Source organism: Melanotaenia boesemani, chromosome 3 (assembly GCF_017639745.1).
Source record: "Melanotaenia boesemani isolate fMelBoe1 chromosome 3, fMelBoe1.pri, whole genome shotgun sequence".
In the NCBI taxonomy this organism is placed as follows: domain Eukaryota; kingdom Metazoa; phylum Chordata; class Actinopteri; order Atheriniformes; family Melanotaeniidae; genus Melanotaenia; species Melanotaenia boesemani.
This window is the reverse complement of record NC_055684.1, coordinates 39,900,104-39,921,593: the sequence shown is the minus strand read 5'-3', so window position 1 is coordinate 39,921,593 and position 21,490 is coordinate 39,900,104. Positions and strand designations below refer to the sequence as shown.

Below are 21,490 nucleotides of genomic sequence, written 5' to 3'. Positions count from 1 at the left end.
GATAAACAATGCTAGCCTGGCTGCCAGCGCTAGTCTAGCCTAGCTAGCACTAGCAGGTGCCAGTAGCTAGTACTGATCCTGTCTGGTGGTGCTTGTTGTAACCACTGGTTCTGTTATTTAACGTGGAGAAAGATGGTTATAAGAGATACCTCTGCCATGCTTTTGAGAGTACTAAATGATGATGGGAACATGTTGTCCCTTTGGCAGCTTAATAAAGTCATTTAAAAAAAAAACAAAAAAAAAAAAAAACAAACTCAGAATCCTTATTGGATAAAAATGCTTGTTTGTGTAAATAACGTTTCACATCAGAAGCATGCCAGAATCATTTACCTGACCTGGAAAGCACTAAAGCCATCCTGAAATGACCAAGCTGTCAATAAGAAAGAAGACTGGTGGCACAACAGCTGACCTGCTTAAAGGCCAGAAAGAATGGGATGGAGGGGCAGCAGGGTCAGCGCTGTCATATTGTCAAAGATACTTATTCTCATGCAGCCTTGGGTTATCAAATTGTTTGTGAATTTATTAAGTTTGCTTTAGAAAGAACTACAAAAGTTGTTGAGAGGTAATGTCTGTCCAAGCACAAAGAAAGATGACAGTACCAGCCCATCAAGGTCAAGGCTGGCGGTGGGGAGGGGGCTGAGTTAATCTGTCCTGGGGGGGGGGCAATATTGCAACTAAAGACTCAGAAGACAGGATGCATAATGACAATGGGCCAATAAGACAGTGTGTCTGTCAGGGGCCAGTCTCAGGGGGCCAGACCTCTCCATGTTAACATCTGTTCCACGAGATGAACCTAATCCCCTTGTAGTTAAAATGCTCCCCACACAAACAAGCATCCCCTTATTTAACTATTTAACTTACTGCTTAACCTCCAATGCCGACTGGTTAGATTTTGTTATTATTTGGTTTTATTATTCGATTTCATTTTTTTTTTGCATCAGCATCTGAGCCAAAGAAATATAATGAAATGATGCAAATTTTCCTTCATGGAGCAGATTTTTTCATGCACACAAACTTCTCTACATTCTGTTTTTGTGTGTTTTTTCCAGACCAGCAGAATGCCAGGACCACTTCAGTTTTATAAATCCAGTGATGCAATGCCGTCATTCCATTATCATATTAGCTCGACATGAAGTGTCATCAGAACAATGGCTAGAGGGCTGATCTCAACGGGAGCCGAGGCTGAGCAAAGGTTTGGAGTGCATGTGAGAGGAGGGAGAGCATCACACATGGCACTTGGGTGAGCCTAATCACAGGCTTGCAGAAATCCTCACAAACATGGAGGGGGATGGGGGCGGTCCCTGGGGTGACTCATTTAGGTGTAAGAATCAGAGGCGGCCTTCGCCCAGACACAGAAGACTTGTCTTGGTCCACCTCTACGTGTGCATGCACAGCAGAAATAGTTGCAGGACCGTCAGCTTGTTGCTGCCTCGGTCTTTGTTTAACTACATAAAAAAATAAGACAGCCTCATCACTCCCATTTCCTTTCTCCTGCAGTTTTGGTGGATTACTGGGTTTTTCCATTGTTCAGCCTGAAGCCACAACAGTGTGTCACTCCTTTCCCCTGCAGCATAGTCGCTGGAAAGGAAGTCTACAATACACACAGAATGGCTAATTTAATGTGTGTATAAGCCTAAAGCCATGTGTTACAGTATAGTCTGACTTGCCTGCTCTGTTAACATCAGACTTTTTCATTTACATTGGACAGCAAAACAGAATGATGGACAGATGCAGAATGAAATGCATCTATTGTCTAAATGTGCACATGCAGGCTGACAGATGATGACTCGTCTCAGAGCATTTTTTTGTCTCTGATAAGGTTTGTTTGGGGGAGTGCACTGCATTTAAACTCCACTGAAATGTTGGCACATTCAACATGGGTAAGAACACACACATGGTTAGTGAGTCCAATATTCAGTCTTTTTGAGCTGTGATGATCCACTGTTCCTCTGATAATCAGTTATTCTTTGTTTGATATTTATTATGATGTATATTAGTTTGATATTTACCCATCTTACTGTACAGGATTTTGCACAGAGCCTGCAGCGGTGCAGAAGGACGGGAAGCTTTCTGCTCTCTGGTTGGATAGTTTGATTTGTCACCATCCAATCAGATAGAAGTATAAAGATTGGTCAAAATTCAGAGTTGCCCGCAGTTTTGTGCTTTGCATCTGTAAACAGGGTTTTCACAAAAAAACTTAATTTTTTCCCACAAAGCTTTTGCAAACCCTTTTCTGCACATTTGCAAAGTGGAATTTTTTATGCAGATTGTTTTTACAAGGTGACGAGCTGCTTCACAGATGCAAACTCTTTATGAATTAATGTTGAGCCCATAGAAAGTCGCTCTGAGAACAGTGACTGTAGAATGTTTGCGCTTTCTGTTGATATAAAAAACGGGCATATTTTAGTCTGAATGGTGATTAATCATGATGGATTCATTTGTAAGCTGGGATTAATCTGATTAAAAATGTTAATCACTTGAGCGCTAATATGTTGTTTTTGGAGTTTGTGTTTAGTTATTTAGTAACAGGACACACGGGCTGTGTCTGAATGTCCCCCCGACTCCCTACATAGTGCAGGAGGTCACGCCGATCTGTAGGTGTCCGAATGTCCAGAGAGAAAAATAGTAGTGCACTTAAAATTACCCACAATGCATCTTGAAAAGTAGTGAGCGTCGTTGGTCACTAAACAGGTCAATATAGACCACAATGCAATGCGAAGCTCACCATGGTGCACTGAGGCGAAAAAATCGAGCTGCGTGAAGTGAGCTATAAATGTAAGTATTTTATTAATCATATTTAATATTTGAGTGGTGTTAGTGCATTGAAACAGAAAACTTCAGATTGGGTTTGGAATGACATCTTGTGGGGTGTTGTGGTTGCCATGGTGATTCGGACACAGCCTCGCACACCTTTTCTGTTTATGTGGTGAATGAACGCTGAACTCAGCGCTGCCCCCTAGTGGAGGAGGACTTAACAACCATAGCAACGTACAACTCGCATGGACGTATGAGGACGTACGTACGACAACGGACGTCGCTCTTTATGTACGTAAGGGAGCGTCGCTGCGTGGATGCGTCACGCGGCAGAGGGACATTCAACTGTCCCATCCGCGGAAGGCAGCGAGGAGGAGGAGGAGGAGGAGGAAGAGGAGGAAGAGGAGGCGGGGAGTGTGAGTGGAGAGTTCTCACTCTGTGTGCTGTGCGGTGCGCGAGACCGGCTCATTACTCGAACAGGCAACAGATTCCTCTCCTGGATTTTCCAACCGGATCTCAGATGAACTTCGACTCTTCATCCAAGGAGAGAAAAAGTCCCGTTCTTGAGGAAGCAGCCTTTAACGGAAGAAGCGCTCGTGGCGACTGACCCGTGCCGGCTGAGACGATCTGCACGCGCAGACAATAGTGCGAGCGACTAGATCACAACAAAAGACAGAAGGTGAGAAACGTTTGTGCCCAGTTTATAGGAATAACCCAACTCGTCCCAGGAACAGCTCAGGAGTCCACGTGCTTTAATTTTAATCATCTTTCATGTTCAGGAAAATATTCTGTTGCTGCTTCACTCAGATCAGATAAAACATCAGGCTGTAAAAGCTGATTCTGGAGCTATAAACTCTTCAGCCCTCATGTGGTTTCAGGCCACCTGATCTGCAGGCGGAGCTGTCAGCTGGATGGTGGAAGTGTTGACATGTCAACGCCGGTCAGATGCTGGTCAGGTGTCCTGTGACCCACAGTTAGTAAGAAGAGAAAGAGAAGTCCCCGTGAAACAGCAGTTTCCCCTGAACCTTCAAAACAGAGAAGCAGCTTCTCTGTGGGGCTGCTCTGCTCTGTGAGAATATCCTGTTTCCTGGACAACACAAACAATGGGCAGGCGGCATGTGATATCCTGTGTGGGTCTGGTGTCACCACAGTTCTATGAGAACTATAAAACAGAAACATTTTCAAACTGCTGGAAATAGCCACATGAATATGATGTAACTGTGTCTGAGGTGAGGAGGTTTTTTCTTTAGTGGGCTTCGCTGCTGTGCCAGCCTGGCATGAGGAAAGCTGCTGGCAGGAAGTGTGAGAGCTGCAGAACAAAAGGCTCGGACGGCTTTGTAGAGGTGGCTCTGTTGAATTTGTGCTTGACGGGAGCAACATGTGCTGCTTTGTGTTGAGTTGAGTCCAGGATGTTCAGCTGCCTTTAATGGTGTCAGCATTTCTGATTCCATAAAACTATTAACTGTCACTGAGTTTTCCAGCAGGAGTCATTAGCCAGTCGGGGTCTATCAGGAGGCCTGTCCTCTCAGACAAGGCCGTCTTTGACGGGGTAAACATGGATCAGGTCTGAGCAGTGGGACCTGTGTTCCCACCTCTCCTCAAATCATCTGTTTAGTGTTCATCAGCATTTTTCTCCTCTTCCCACGCAGCTTTAATATAACGCTTTTTGCTCCGGTTGCCAGTCAGGCTACATGATACAGCCGTCTTGCAGGTTTGTAGGACTGGACCTGGACTGGTTATGCCTGTCTCTGTCTGCCACCCGGAAAGATCCAGCTCTTGATCGGAGTGTACATGTGGTGGGTGGTGTTGGAACCTTGCTGGGCAGGTCATTGTTCAGCATTTAGAAATTGGGTGTTTGTTAGGAGTTTCACTGGAAATTCAAACAGGGCCGATATGCTGAATGACACTTAAGCTTTTATGGTTTTATATTTCACCTCGTTAAAGGTGCAGCGGGTCACAAAGTCAGAGGTCACTGACAGAAAAAATCATACCATGATATTTTCTATTGGTATCTAATCGTGTTTTTATTCTCTTAGAATGAATCAGAATACTTTATCAATCCTGGAGGAAATTATGTGCACGCAAGCTTTTATCTACTCGCTGTGGGTCCACATACATGGCAGCTATTACCATTTTACTATGGTGACTCTGAAGGGACAAACAACGCTGTGCGAAGCTTTAAAACTGTTTGATAGGCGCTAGCACATCGTTTGGGATAAGTTAGCCTTAAAAGCACCATAGAAGAAGACAGAACACCTGCAGTTACCTGTAGTGCAGTCATGGCTGCACCTGAGGCCGCTGGATCCACTCACGCATGAAAACATCTTTATGACTTGGAGGAGTTTGGCCACTGACGGCCACCATACATTCACTACCGTGCTTTACCCATCTTTACCACTAGATGGCAGTAACTCTGACACACTGTGGCTTAAAGATGAAGTGATTAAATTGAGCAAGATGCCCAGACATTTGTTCTCTTCCCCAGACAAAAGCATGGTGTTTTTTTCTTGCAGCCTTGGTTTGGGAGGTCTTGCAGCTTGTTTTTGACAAATCATGCAGACAGAACTTTTTTCTCATGTTGTGTCCAACAGCTATCGTGTGATTGGTCAGAAATTTAAAACGGGCATGGTTAATGTGGAAAAGCATGAAGCGGAAAGCTGTCGTTTCTCCTCTTCTGTCAATGCAAAAGGTTTATGAAGCTTGAATGAATATTCTGAAAATCAACGTAATACATCCCGTAAGACACATGAAACCACGAACGCCGCCGAAGACATGCATTAAATTTTCATTGTAAGAGGAACAGTTACCTGTAGAAATTCCAAGCAAACATGCTGAGTAAAAATGTAAGTAGAAAGCAGAAAGAAATGACTGCTAGTTAACAGAAGTGGAACAAAGCAGGGATGTTGGAGACCAGCCCTGTCAGGCTAGCAGCTGGAGACCTAATTCAGGGTCAGTCACTGTGTTTGTGGGTCACCAGAAATCTATAGGCTTCACAGTGGAAATCAGTCCAGGCCCTCAGAGCGGTGGGGCAGGCATGAAGGGCTTGTGTGCATAGACAATAATAATTAGCTGCATATGTTTTACTTAAAAAGCAGCTGGATCACCTCTGCAGCAGAATCCTGCAAACACAACTTAGAGTAAAAGTTGTTTTGCCAGGAATCTCTTCCAGGCCAGGACCACATCTCTTTTTCCTTGTTTCTGCTTTGTCCCTCAGACAGGACATCCTGACTGAAACAAAGCGTCTGGGTGACATTTCCCACATTCACTGTGCCTTCACAAACATAGAAATAGTTCTATGACAGAAGCAAAAAAGCCCCCTCTTTTGGTTTTACTTCTGTGGATTTGGAAGCTTTAACGTGCAGCTGCAGCTAGTAATGATGCCTGGAGTTGCTTTGTGTGTTTATTTCCCCTCAGAGTAAAGCAGAAAATACCAGCATCAGCCTACGAGAGCGACTCTCAGCTGGTTGGGAAAACCTCCGAGAGTTTCAGTACCATTTAGATAAAAGAGACTGCATTAAAAAAGCCCCAGACACTCACCAGTTTGCAGAGAAATTCCCTTTAAAATGCAGCATTTAAACCCATTTCCTTTTTATTTTAAAAATGAATGCCAGGATGGATTTATAGGTGACCCATGTTCATCAGTGGCTATTGACCCAGGCACTTTGGAGTAAAAGCTCTGTGTCCTTAGGGAGTGTTACAGGAAAATTAATCACAATTCTAGCAGTGCATGGTTTATCTCTGAACTACAGCTAAGGATCGCTTTAGTTGAACTTTTAATGGATATGCTTGCTGGGCTAGGATGAGGAATTCCCAGAAATCTGCTTTAGTTCAGGAAATGTTTGCAGACAGAACTCAGGATGTGACAGACCGGCGCTTCATGCTCCCACCATCCATCCAAACACCCCACATAACCTCTGGTTCGGTGCATGTGCCACTTCCAGTAGAAAATCAAATCTACCTGCTTGTACCTGCGGTCAAAAGCTGGGAAATGTTTAAATACTAATAATATTTAGCTCATTTGGGAGAAACAAACACACAATATCTTTCACATATAATCAAGACAGAATGAAAATAAGTTTACATTTTCCTAATACTTTTTTTTCTAGTATTTTCTTTTCTGAAATAACAACTAGATACATAAAGAAAATTCATTTAGAGTCCATCCTCCATCTAATGTTCCCAAATCTCTTTATTAAAAGTCAAATCAAGCTTTATTTATAAAGCACTTTTCACGCATAAGAGCAGCACAAAGTGCTTTACACGACAAGACAACTGTTTAAATAATAAAAACTCAAGTACACCCAAAGTTTATCACAAAACAAGTCAAAACACACACACTTCATCATATTCTCTCACACACGAGCTAAACGGAGTCCCACCCCCGCCCTCAACCCTACTCTAACTATAAAACAGAAAAACCCAGTATGAACAAACATTTGTCCTGGCACGAGGTGAGGAAACGATATCCTGGGGGTCCATCCACACCAAGAGCCAATCCAGCCCGCCACCACGAAGGCCGTCACCATGGGAACGACCCAGATCAGGGCAGACCGGGCCACACCACAGCCATAAGGCTGCAGTGCAGGGCCCCGATTACCCTGACAACTACAATCACCACGGCATGATCAACAGTCTCCGCAGTCCTGAGGCCCTCAGGCAGGTTGTGGCACAGACGAGGGCCATAGTGGTGGAACGAGGCCTCGCTGTAAGGTTTAGTTCTTACCTTAGGAACAACTAACAGGCCGGAACCGGAGGACCTCAGGGTCCGCGAGGGCTCATAATGTAAAAGCAGGTCTGGTAAATAAGAAGGCCCAAGACCACGAAGACATTAATAAACCAGTAAAAGAAGCTTAAAACCATCCTGAAACGCACGGGGAGTCGATGCAGGGATTTTAAACCTGGTTCCATCTGGACCTCGTCTGGACTCTGCTGCTGAGTTCTGGAGTAGCTGCAGGTTAGAGACCAGAGAGCAGGCGTTAGTCATCTGTTCTACTAGAAGTAAAAGCATCAGCACCTCGCTGCTGGCAGACAGAGGGCGACTCTGGCTATGATGATAAAATCCTGTTTTTGTTATATTTCTAATGTGAGGAATAAAATCCAGCTCAGAGTCGAAGAGGACGCCCAGATTTCTCCCACACAGAGAGGGTTTGAAATTCTGCAGTTTAGATGAAATGATCTCTATCCATGGGACCAAAATCAAAACACTGTAAAAAAAAAAACTTTAAAAATTTATACCACCACCTTAAAATACTTCATACGAATTTGAAGTTAAGTTTACATCCATTGCATATAAATGAGCAATTAATGTCATTTAATAACTACTTATAGATATCTGCCATTTATCCGAATTAAACTGGATTTTCTGACATAAAGACCCTTTTCACGAATAACCTGCTGAGAAAAGAGACATTTCTGCCATCAAACTGGCATCAAACCGGAGGAGCGAAGCAAACACAACTATTACTCTGTAAAACTGAGTAACCATTAAGATAACTGTGTGATGTGGAAGATTTCCAGAAGTCTGGCTGGAGGATGCTGTAGCAGCTTCTTACGTCTGTATGAAAGGTCTCATTTATCTGTGAGAACAGAAGGAAACAAGCAGTCCAAAGAACTTTGTTCCTGATCTATTATTTCCATCCAAACAGCTGCTGTTTATTCTTGCTTTCCAAACTTTTTCACTTCTTATTTTTTGGTTATTGGAGATGAATTTCTGCATTTTATGGCTGTAATATGACCTTCCTGTCATGGAAAACCATTTATTTATTAACCTACATGTTTATTTAAACAGGGAAAATTTCATAAAAGATTATAAAATTTCTTACTAGTCAGTTTTCTACTTTAAACAAAGATGTTTTGCAATAAAAAAAAATCTGTATAAAAGAAGCTGATTTTATTAACATTTTTAAAAGTGTTGGCGGATTTGTGAACATGAAAAGTAATAAAATAATATTTACTATATAATATACAGTCATAGTGTAATGTACAGCCACTTCATCACCTCCACCTGTTCTACGCCCTGTTAACACTAATCTCCAACCAGCCAATCACACGGCAGCATGTAGTCATGGAAACGTGGTGAAGACGACCTGCTGGAGTTCAAACTGAGCATCAGAATGAGGAAGAAACAGGATGTAAGAGACTTTAAATGTGGCATGGTTGCTGTTCTGAGAGGACGACCCGGTACTAGAAGGTGGACCCGATGAAGAGGACGACCCGGTACTAGAAGATGGACCTGATGAAGAGGACGACCCGGTACTAGAACGTGGACCCGATGAAGAGGACGACCCGGTACTAGAAGATGGACCTGATGAAGAGGACAATCCTGCAGTAGAAGGTGGTCCTGATGAAGAGGACGACCCGGTACTAGAAGGCGGACCTGATGAAGAGGACGACCCGGTACTAGAGGGCGGTCCCGATGAAGAGGACGACCCGGTACTAGAAGATAGACCTGATGAAGAGGACGACCCGGTACTAGAAGATAGACCTGATGAAGAGGACGACCCGGTACTAGAAGGCGGACCCAATGAAGAGGACGACCCGGTACTAGAGGGCGGACCTGATGAAGAGGACGACCCGGTACTAGAAGATAGACCTGATTAAGAGGACGACCCGGTACTAGAAGATAGACCTGATGAAGAGGACGACCCGGTACTAGAAGATAGACCTGATGAAGAGGACGACCCGGTACTAGAAGGCGGACCCGATGAAGAGGACGACCCGGTACTAGAAGATAGACCTGATGAAGAGGACGACCCGGTACTAGAAGATAGACCTGATGAAGAGGACGACCCGGTACTAGAAGGTGGACCTGATGAAGAGGACGACCCGGTACTAGAAGATAGACCTGATGAAGAGGACGACCCGGTACTAGAAGATAGACCTGATGAAGAGGACGACCCGGTACTAGAAGGCGGACCTGATGAAGAGGACGACCCGGTACTAGAAGGCGGTCCTGATGAAGAGGACGACCCGGTACTAGAAGGCGGACCCGATGAAGAGGACGACCCGGTACTAGAGGGCGGACCCGATGAAGAGGACGACCCGGCACTAGAAGGTGGTCCTGATGAAGAGGACGACCCGGTACTAGAAGATAGACCTGATGAAGAGGACGACCCGGTACTAGAAGGCGGACCTGATGAAGAGGACGACCCGGTACTAGAAGGCGGACCTGATGAAGAGGACGACCCGGTACTAGAAGGTGGTCCTGATGAAGAGGACGACCCGGTACTAGAGGGCGGTCCTGTTGAAGAGGACGACCCGGCACTAGAAGGTGGTCCCGATGAAGAGGACGACCCGGTACTAGAAGATAGACCTGATGAAGAGGACGACCCGGTACTAGAAGATAGACCTGATGAAGAGGACGACCCGGTACTAGAAGGCGGTCCTGATGAAGAGGACGACCCGGTACTAGAAGATAGACCTGATGAAGAGGACGACCCGGTACTAGAAGGTGGTCCTGATGAAGAGGACGACCCGGTACTAGAAGGTGGACCTGATGAAGAGGACGACCCGGTACTAGAAGGCGGTCCTGATGAAGAGGACGACCCGATACTAGAAGATGGACCTGATGAAGAGGACGACCCGGTACTAGAAGGCGGTCCTAATGAAGAGGACGACCCGGTACTAGAAGGTGGACCTGATGAAGAGGACGACCCGGTACTAGAAGGTGGACCTGATGAAGAGGACGACCCGGTACTAGAAGGTGGTCCTGATGAAGAGGACGACCCGGTACTAGAAGGTGGTCCTGATGAAGAGGACGACCCGGTACTAGAGGGCGGACCCGATGAAGAGGACGACCCGGCACTAGAAGGTGGTCCCGATGAAGAGGACGACCCGGTACTAGAAGATAGACCTGATGAAGAGGACGACCCGGTACTAGAAGATAGACCTGATGAAGAGGACGACCCGGTACTAGAAGGCGGTCCTGATGAAGAGGACGACCCGGTACTAGAAGATAGACCTGATGAAGAGGACGACCCGGTACTAGAAGGCGGTCCTGATGAAGAGGACGACCCGGTACTAGAAGGCGGTCCTGATGAAGAGGACGACCCGGTACTAGAAGGTGGACCTGATGAAGAGGACGACCCGGTACTAGAAGGTGGACCTGATGAAGAGGACGACCCGGTACTAGAAGGCGGTCCTGATGAAGAGGACGACCCGATACTAGAAGATGGACCTGATGAAGAGGACGACCCGGTACTAGAAGGAGGACCTGATGAAGAGGACGACCCGGTACTAGAAGGCGGTCCTGATGAAGAGGACGACCCGGTACTAGAGGGCGGACCCGATGAAGAGGACGACCCGGCACTAGAAGGTGGTCCCGATGAAGAGGACGACCCGGTACTAGAAGATAGACCTGATGAAGAGGACGACCCGGTACTAGAAGGCGGACCTGATGAAGAGGACGACCCGGTACTAGAAGATAGACCTGATGAAGAGGACGACCCGGTACTAGAAGGTGGTCCTGATGAAGAGGACGACCCGGTACTAGAAGGTGGACCTGATGAAGAGGACGACCCGATACTAGAAGGTGGACCTGATGAAGAGGACGACCCGGTACTAGAAGGCGGTCCTGATGAAGAGGACGACCCGATACTAGAAGATGGACCTGATGAAGAGGACGACCCGGTACTAGAAGGCGGTCCTGATGAAGAGGACGACCCGGTACTAGAAGGCGGTCCTGATGAAGAGGACGACCCGGTACTAGAAGGCGGTCCTGATGAAGAGGACGACCCGGTACTAGAAGGCGGTCCTGATGAAGAGGACGACCCGATACTAGAAGATGGACCTGATGAAGAGGACGACCCGGTACTAGAAGGTGGACCTGATGAAGAGGACGACCCGGTACTAGAAGGCGGTCCTGATGAAGAGGACGACCCGGTACTAGAAGGCGGTCCTGATGAAGAGGACGACCCGGTACTAGAAGGCGGTCCTGATGAAGAGGACGACCCGGTACTAGAAGGCGGTCCTGATGAAGAGGACGACCCGGTACTAGAAGGCGGTCCTGATGAAGAGGACGACCCGGTACTAGAGGGCGGACCAGATGAAGAGGACGACCCGGCACTAGAAGGTGGTCCCGATGAAGAGGACGACCCGGTACTAGAAGATAGACCTGATGAAGAGGACGACCCGGTACTAGAAGGCGGACCTGATGAAGAGGACGACCCGGTACTAGAAGATAGACCTGATGAAGAGGACGACCCGGTACTAGAAGGTGGTCCTGATGAAGAGGACGACCCGGTACTAGAAGGTGGACCTGATGAAGAGGACGACCCGATACTAGAAGGTGGACCTGATGAAGAGGACGACCCGGTACTAGAAGGCGGTCCTGATGAAGAGGACGACCCGATACTAGAAGATGGACCTGATGAAGAGGACGACCCGGTACTAGAAGGCGGTCCTGATGAAGAGGACGACCCGGTACTAGAAGGCGGTCCTGATGAAGAGGACGACCCGGTACTAGAAGGCGGTCCTGATGAAGAGGACGACCCGGTACTAGAAGGTGGACCTGATGAAGAGGACGACCCGGAACTAGAGGGGATGACAACGTGAGTTTAGGTGTGATACATGTATGTGTGTAAACTGACGGTCTGGTGTGTGTGCTGCTGGGACTTGACTGTTATTTGACAGGGAAATTATTTGTGCAGGTGAGAAATACATTCAGGCTTCGGAGCATCTGTCTTCTGCTGGGCTCGTTACCTCGGGCGGTGGAGGGAAGCTTGAACTTATCTGCTCTATGCAGCACTCCAGAATATCCTTCCTCCTCCTCATCGTCAGACTGGAATCCTGTGAGGCTCAAAGCAAACGTCTCCACCACCTCTTTCTCTCTGCTTGCCTTCGACTCGCCTGAGAGGTTGTGGAGAGATGGAAGGTAGAGGGGGAGTGGTCATCTTCCACATAATGAGACTCTCTCCATCTGTCCACCCATCCGTTGTTGTTTCTGTCAACAGCTCTGCATCCTCCTCTTAAACACACCAGAAGAGCTGTGAGGTGATGCTGCAGAGTTTGTGCTGAAAAGCCTGATCGGGATGATTAGAGTGAGGGTTTGCGAGTTGAATGAGGAGGGATGGAGGGACAGAGCCCAACCTGCTATTATTACCCTGTCAGGCTCAGAAAAAGAGGTTCATGGTGTTGAGTCAGGTTGTACAGCTAGAAATACCCCACAGCCTCGTTTCCACTGTGATCAATAGTGCTCAGCTATAAACCCCATGTGAGTGAATGTTTCACACATTTAGTGCCAGAAGGGATGGAAGCATGGTAATGCAGACTTCTGTAAATATGTTCAGTCTAGCAACCCCCCCAACAAAGTAATCGTTCTTTTTTTAAAGCTTGACCTCACTCTGGTGATGTTTGGGCTGTACAGTCAGTGGTTCCTGTATTACGGGTGGTAGACAAGCGCTTCACCATCAGTAATGTTGTGGTACCTGAGCTTTGTCTTGCAGTGGTTTTTAATGGGACGACCACCACCTGAGCGGAGTCCCACATACAGGTTGTACACACTAGCAACCCAGAAGTCATTTCACCTGCAGTTTCCAAAGACAGAAATCATCCAGCTGCAGTCACCTTCACCGCTGGAGATTGGGATGTGGAGGAGCAAGGAGGGGAGGGAAGCCTTTATTATCTGCCCTGTGGACCAAATCCGAGAACCCCGCTGGTCCAATCAGGCCCACCAGACTGTGCTCTAACAGGGACACAGGTCTGAGGGAGGGTGGATGGGTTTGTTGGAAGAAACCATGCTTAAAAAATGTTTCAAGGTCACATTGTGCTGCTAAGATGCTGATCTACTTCCTGTTTAAATGTATGGGTTTGCCCTGCGATGCAGAAATGTGCCCACTGTATGTGCAGCTCAGGTGTTGCCTCTTCTACCGAAAGACAACTGTCAATAGCCCCCTGTTCTCTGTAATCACGTCAGCCATCATCAGGAGAATGTCTGGTGATGCTGTGGAGAAGGAAGCTCATCTGGAGGTGGCGTGCTGGGAGCAGTTTTAACAGGTGTCAAGCACACTCACAGGGAAGATAAAACTCCGCATCCCAGAGGATGGCAGTGGTTGTCAGGCTTGGGAGGATGATTAGTGGCGAACAGTTTTACATTCATGCGTTTCATGCATCTTCCAGAACACACTGTGCTCATGTTTACCTGATAAGACTAAGATGATTAAAAAAAAAGTATTTTGTGAGCAAAATGTTGAAAATGTGCAAGATTAGCTTGATTTTGGTGCATAAAATGAATGATTTTTAGACATATTTCAGACCGTCTTAGAGACTAAACAACTGGCTGACGAATCTGGTAGAATAGTTGAATTTCTTTGCTTGTCAAATTGAACAGAAATGGGTTATAATTCACAGCCATTCATTGGTATTCAGGGTTTTAAATGAATAGCAAGTTTCAAATTTTTCTGTTTTGATAAAACTCTGATTAAAACCTGAGTAATTTGTTTTCTCAGGTTGGTTTTTATAGATAATGACAATGAAACCACAGAAATCCATTAATGATGCTGTAACCAATAAAAACCATCTGGATACAGATGGGTTTAGACAAGTGGTTCCCAACCTGGGGTCCGGGACCCCCTATGGGGTCCCATAAAGATACTTTAAATATTCAGTCATTGTGATTAATGTCGACGCATTTTCCCTATTTTAAGAAAATAAGTAATGCTACATATTGTTAATTTAAATTTGGCTTTATTGAAGGACGGGACTCAACCAGAACACAGTATTTGTACCAGCATGATTTTAGCACGGGTGGGGCAGGAGGCCCGTGGCTTTTTAGTATTTGCATGAAGAAGGCCCTCAAGGAAAATAGGTTGGGAACCACTGGCCTAGACAAACAAGAAGTACCAATAATTTGACTAAAGTAATTAGTATGTTGAATTTTACAGTATGGTTTCATGTATGCTGCTGTTAAACCTACACGGTGTCGTAAAAGGACATTTTAGAGTCTGCAGAGTCTGATGAGCTTAAAGCTACTTGTAGCAGAGCCACCAGAAGAACGAATGTTTCTGAAACACGTACACCTCAGATGTGTTGTCGTGGTTCAGGTGAGTGCTTTGTGGATTTTTTACACAGAATTACTTCTGCATCAGGCATTTGAAGCATCATGAGCTGCATGTTACGACCCATAATTCACTGCCATCCATCCATTTTCTGCCGCTTATCCAGAGTCAGGTCTCGGGGCAGCTGCCTAAGCAGGGAAACCCAGGACCTCATTTCCGACCCGGAGAAGGCCCTCCAACCTTTTCCGGCTGAGGACCATGGTCTCGGACTTGGAGGTGATGATTCTCATCCCAGCCGCTTCACACTCGGCTGCGAATCGCTCCAGTGAGAGCTGAAGATCACGGCCCGATGAAGCCAACAGAACCACATCATCTGCAAAGAGCAGAGACCCAATCCTGAGGCCACCGAACCGGATCCCCTCAACACGCTATGGCTGCGGCTAGAAATTCTGTCCATAAAAGTTATGAACAGAATCGGTGACAAAGGGCAGCCTTGGCGGAGTCCAACCCGCACTGGAAACAATTCTGATTTACTGCTGGCGATGTGGACCGAGCTCTGACACCGGTCGTACAGGGACCGGACAACTAATGTAAGGAGCCCAGCACTTCATACACACAGAGCACCCCACCGGAGTCTATAGGCGACTCCCCCACAAAGCACATGTAGACTGGTTGAGCAAACTCCCATGCCCCCTCCAAGACCCTGAAGAGAGTGTAGAGCTGGTCCACTGTTCCACGACCGGGATTAAAACCACACTGCTCCTCCTCAATCCGGGGTTTGACTATCCGACGGACCCTCCTCTCCAGCACCCCTGAATAGACCTTAGCAGGGAGGCTGAGGAGTGTGATGCCCCTGTAGTTGGAGCACACCCATGCATGAAGACATTTCAGTACTGGAGAGAAATATGTGCGTAAATCCAATAATGGATGTTATCTGATCAATTTTAATCACTTTCTGCTGTTATGTGACAACTTGAATAATCTGATAATTCCAGAAACCAATGATCAGATTTTGGTGTGCATGCAGACAGGCCGTGTAACTACTTCTCTCAGATGCTTTTCTCTCTTTTCATGCAAAGTCTGCTTTTTTGTTTGAGTGCAGGTGCCATACAATGGGCCTATCAGAGGCTTTGTTACTAAAACTGCTGCCTGCTGCAAGTTGCACTGAAGCTCCAGTATTTTAGTGACAGCATGCTTTTGCTTTAGCAACATGTGGATGAGCTTATGCACTGGCACAACATTCATTTCCATCTAGAGTTGCTCACATTTTTCTGCATCATCCTGTACGGATGTGAGTCAGATCACAGATATCATCCCATTCTCAGCGACTTAAGGTCTGGACTTTGTGGTGGCCAGTGTGAGATGTCTCATACGTCCTGAATCAGTCTTTAACAATTTAAGACTGATAATTGCTTTTATTGCCATATTTAAATATGCCTGCACCATCAGGGGGAAATGAAATCTATTAATGCAGAAATCTGCTCATTCACCGTGTTCAGGTAGCCAGCTGACCTCATTTTTTGGGGACATTAAAGAGCTAAAGCAGGGGTGTCAAACTCCGGTCGAGGACCGGTATCCTGCAGGTTTTCATTGTTTCCCTGATCCAACACACCTGACTGAAATTAATGGGTTATTGTGAAGAAATTGACAAGAAGCTGTTGGATCCATTTGATTTTGTTCAGGTGTCTTAGATCAGGGAAACCTGCAGGATACCGGCCCTCGAGGACCGGAGTTTGACACCCCTGAGCTAAAGACACCCATAAATAATCTGTTTGTTAAATCCAAAGCCAGGATGTATAAAATTTAACTTCTTTTAAATATGAATAAAGTGGTCAGTGCCACTTTGTGATCCATCTCTCGCCCTCATCTCTGTATTTGTATTTTTATCTTAAACCTGGTCTTTAACCCGGCTGTAGTCATTTCACACATGAACTCAGTGCAGTCAGGTCAGGGCTTCAGTCCCAGATGTGCTGTAATGCACATGTGGAGAATGCTTGTGTGAAATTTGGTTTTTAGCCATGAAATACTCCAGAGGCAGTTGGGCAGAGCTCACGTGGTTCAGAAATAGTGTTTTGTTTACAGGAATGAGAATGTCAGACAAGACCAATCTATAAAGATGGCTTTGTGTTGGGTGACATGTTTTCAGGGGTACCGGCAGTGTTTTACGTTGTCTTTGATGTTCAGCTGCGGCTGGTGTTACGTAATGATGATGATGATGAAGAACAGGGGAGAAAGCAATACAAGCTGGAGAAAGAATGAAACTGAAGCCGTTATTTCTTCACTTTTACATGTGTGAAACTTTCATCTGAAGCTTTTGTTTGGCAGTTTGTGGACAGATTGAGGACCCAGCTGCAAACCATCAGGCAGTAGGAACTAAAGTGGACCTTAGTCCAAGAAAAAACTGCAGTTGTAAGAAAACTAGGGACCTTGACAATGATGATAATAATAAAATAAAAAAATATTAATAAAGAAATGGGACGCACCACAGGGGCAAAAACAAAAGATTCATATAAACAGCAAGCTGTGACAAGGATCTGTCCTGAAAAACTGATCCAACGAGCAGAAACTAGACAACATGAGCTGTCCCCATATGAGTAAAAACACTTAAATGAAGAAGATTCAGACTGTAATCAAATAAAATCCTGTGCCAGTGCAGTCAGATAATCACACTTGGTAAGAGTTCCTAAAAAGAGAAAACATCTAGACTTTAGACAAGTGAGAAAAATCTTAAAACTCATTTCAAGTCCTTTAAGTGAGAAAAACTGTTGATGCTTCTTTTCAGTGTTGTTTCTTAATTGGAGAAAAAAGCTCTTAAAAGAAGAAGATTCATTTGAATTTGAGAAGATCTCTTAATAGCCTTAAAAAAAAAGAAATGAGGAGAAGTTAAGTCTGTGTTTCCGCTGTGTTTCTCTGTGTGAGGAATTTGGTGCTGGGAGGTTTCAAACCAGCTTCTACAGTTAAAAACGAGCGTGTAAGATACACCAAGATCTCAAACAGAATCTCAGTCACATCCTTTAACTTCATATGCAGGTTAAATAAGCAACCTTGAGATTTAATTACTAAGAAAAAGACATTTACTCTGGTTGGAAGGACAGTGTTGTGATGTGTGAAATAATCTGAGTCAAACCTTTGAGAATACGCGACTAAACAAAGTCCAGACAGCCCGAAGAATCACGTACCACCAAATTCGATGACATTTTCTGTCTTCACATCACCTCCGCAGCTGAAAATGTCCATTTCTTTGCATGTGGTTTGTTTTCTTCACAATAAAATATTGAAAAGCAGCAAAGTTTCCAGCTGCTGAGTAACAGCTGCTTCAGAATATGTAAAAAGCAAACGGACTACGTTAGACAGCCGGGAAGCAGGAACAGATGCTGCTTGAAGCTTTTTGCTCTACAAGTCTACCTGCTTATAAACCTCTATGTGACACCCTCTGAGCATGGCTCTGAATGAACGTGCTCTGAAGGCAACCCTGTGTATTCGTACAGCTGGCATGAACACACAACTGGTAGCGCAACACTGACAGCTTCCTGCAGGACCGCAGGTTTTAGTTTCTGCATCAGGCCTTACTGTGTTTCCAACTCTCACACATCTTTGGTGATATCTCACGCCGACGTGGTGTGTGGCCAGATAATGCCATATAAGTGATGCGATTATACGTTGTGTAAATTGGATTGGGAGCGATAAGCCAGAGGGTGTCGGATACGCAGATATGATCAACTGCAGCAGCTCTGCTAATCGTGCACTGAGACTGCAAAATAGATTCAGGTTATTGAGCCATAAAAAAGACTAAAGGGAACTTTAACCCTTTCAGGCGCATAACAAATGTTCTGTAATCAAATTAAACCCAATGGAAATAGATGAAAAGTCATTTATCCAGGCCTGGAATCAAATTACACAAAGCCAATAAGCAACATCTGAATAATCAGAGTGAATGGCCATAAATATGATGAAACCAGCTCATGGTTAAGTGATAGCAGCTCTGCTCCAGGAATGGCCACCCGTTGGACTTTTGGCAATTAAGCCATCAAATGATCAATACCCTTTATTAATTTTTTTATGTACAACCTACTTGTTGTGTTCATTCTATTTTAGTTGCTTTACTTAACAACTGATTTCTATCACAAAACTCTTTATTTTCTCTTTTGTTCATCATCTGTATGACCTGGAGCATCCCACCTCCCCCCAGCCTTCCACTGACATGCCCGTAGAGACGTACACCATGGCCTTTCATACTTTCCACCACTTGGATGTGATATTAAAAACCTCTTTATGCATCTTCAAAGAAGAGCCTTGGCAAATCGGGGCACCCACAGTCCCTTGGGGCAACATTTAGTGGCGGCAGACAGTGCAGGGCTGTTGGCTGACACCATGGCCTCCGCCCCCGCCCCCTTGCTTTGACCTCCTCCTCTTCATAGCATCTGGGTTATGCACACACATGGTTTGTCATGGCCTGTGGCCTCAAGCGTGCCCCCTGAGCACGTCCTGCCCAGCAAGAAGAGCTGGCCCCAAATTCCCCAGACACCAGGGACGAGCCCATCGGTGGAGAGTGGCAACCCTCCCTCTTCCCCTGCTGTCTAGATCCCCCTGGCCACACAAAGCCAGGCTTGACTGTACTGCCTTGGCTTCTCCATGCCTCCATCTGCCAAATGGAGCTTAATCACATGCTGTTAATTGGCTGCAGTTAAAATGTCTCGCAGGTTTTTAAACAGATGCAGTGACAAATTCAGAAAACGTGCAACTACAACCTCTTGCTGGCTCAGCTGTCAAATCTTTAGGCGTCAGAGTAGACATAAAGGACATGGACGACGGCTGCCCCCCCGCAACCTCTGCTGCATTGACTGGGAGGCTTTCCCCATTTAGACTATTAATCAGCCACTTACTGTACATTGTAATTGCCATCACATGTTAAAAAGAGCCCGGGGACGAGAAACTGTGATGATCTTGGCATGATAGCCGCCCGGTCATGTCCCGCCTTGTATTCTCAGCAGAGCCAGACCTATTAACGCTGAGCTTCTGGGACAGAACAGAGCGAGACTGTAGCAGCCTGCCGGTCTGTGCTCTTATTAAACTTCATTGTCACATGTGACACGAGGCCCTATTAACAGAAAAGAAAGGCATGGCATTGGCATAAAGGTAATGGGAAAACCCTCCAGACACAATCATTTACTGCACAATTTTCAGCGTGGAAGTGTTCCCTCTTTGTCCCCGAGGGGTTTGGTGATACTCAATTTCCCCATCTGCTGGATGTGTGGAAGCAGTGCAGCGTGAAGACTGAATGCATGAGGCAGCTCTTCATATCCACAACAATTCATTGTGCACTGCCTGAGGAGAAGCAGAACAACCAGCTACTTGTGCAGTGACATCAGAGAGGATGACCAGTGTGAGGTCATAGAGCTGAGGGCCAGCTGGAGATGGGGAGAGCTGGAGACAGGGGCGCTGCAGCTATGCAGCTAAGCAGAGATGAGTTGAGGTGGATTTGCTTAAGTTTTTATCATCTTTGCTGTGGAGCCTGAAAACACTGTCTCTGTCTCTCTGTCTGAGAAATGTCAAAGGAAAGAGTGAGACTATATGTTGGTAATTAGTTTAACTCTGGTTTCATCTAGTTCATGGTGAGAAGCAGCTAATGAAAGCATAAAGCCAAGCATGGTTTCAACCTGGGGTGGGCGGGGTCCACAGCTTTGTGGTAGTTGCATGATGGGGTCTTCAGGGAAAACTGCTCTACAATATTGTTTATTGACATGGCAAAAGGCAGGGTCGGTGTGGTGCTCCTAAAATCTGGCAACTTTCAACAGCCTGTAACAGTTCTGTGTTTTCAGCTTATCCTACAGAGAAGACAAGAGTTAATGATGCCAATACTGTCATTAACTTGTATTTTCTCTTCTTCTACCCATCTACCTCCTAGCTTTAGCTGGCAGAGCTCTGACTGCAGGCACTGCTCATACCAAAGCTTCCAGAGGTATCTGCCCCATGGTGCTTTTCATACTTCCAATGCAACAGTTTTTCAGTCCCTTCTGAATAAAAAATAAATTAATTAATATTTAAATAAACAACATCCCCATAGCATGCTGCTGCCACTACTGTGCTTCACTGTGGGGATGTTGCATTAATGAGAGATGTTTGCGTTGCACCAGACATGTTTTCCTGCATGGCTGAAACCTTTTATTCTCATGTAACCTGAGGACATTTTTTCATACATTTGAAAAGTCTGCTTGTGAGACAGGGAGCTGTCCACTAAGTGATCCCCAGGTCAACACATGATGAGAATTTATCAGACTAACTACTCTGACCAACATCTAGTTATTGCAGGTGGAAACAGGACAGATGCTGCTCCCATGCTTGTTTGCAACTACTGAATACAAATACTTTTTCTAAATTAATAACCACATCCTCTTGGGATGTTCTCTGTTTTTATGGAGTCCCAGAATTTCATCCGAGCTGAGTCCCAACCCCAACATGGTTACAGCTGGGGAATGGGAGCAGCCATCATGCATGTATCTCATAACTTTAGAGCCCTTAAACGTAGGTGGACCAGGCGACTTTGCCCTCTGCCACACACCAGTCGATCATGTGTTATCAGCAGCATATGGACACGCGTGTCCTCCATATGTTTACCTGCTGTTGCTGTTGGCAGTTGTGGCGTTTACACGTATGTACATATGAATCATGGCTGCATCTTAGAACGGGTGGCAGACAGTGAAAAGGTTACTGGATTGTAGCAGGTTGTCCTGCTGGAGAAGTTG

The 21,490-nt window shown here is 45.8% G+C and overlaps 2 protein-coding genes across 2 annotated transcripts in view; one reads left to right on the top strand and one right to left on the bottom strand.

The window, feature by feature from the left end:
* The first annotated feature begins 3,197 nt into the window (after positions 1 to 3,197).
* frmd4ba (FERM domain containing 4Ba) overlaps positions 3,198 to 21,490 on the top strand; it is a 64,344-nt gene continuing 46,051 nt past the window's right edge. Inside the window, exon 1 of the mRNA XM_041979634.1 lies at positions 3,198 to 3,433. The gene's annotated coding sequence lies outside the window, so the exon portion shown is untranslated. The remainder of the gene's footprint in view (positions 3,434 to 21,490) is intronic.
* LOC121636270 (sericin 1-like) lies at positions 10,398 to 11,996 on the bottom strand (the record flags this gene model as incomplete). Its single annotated transcript, XM_041979651.1, has 1 exon — positions 10,398 to 11,996. A coding segment is annotated over one exon (1,599 nt), but the record flags the coding sequence as incomplete, so codon positions are not given.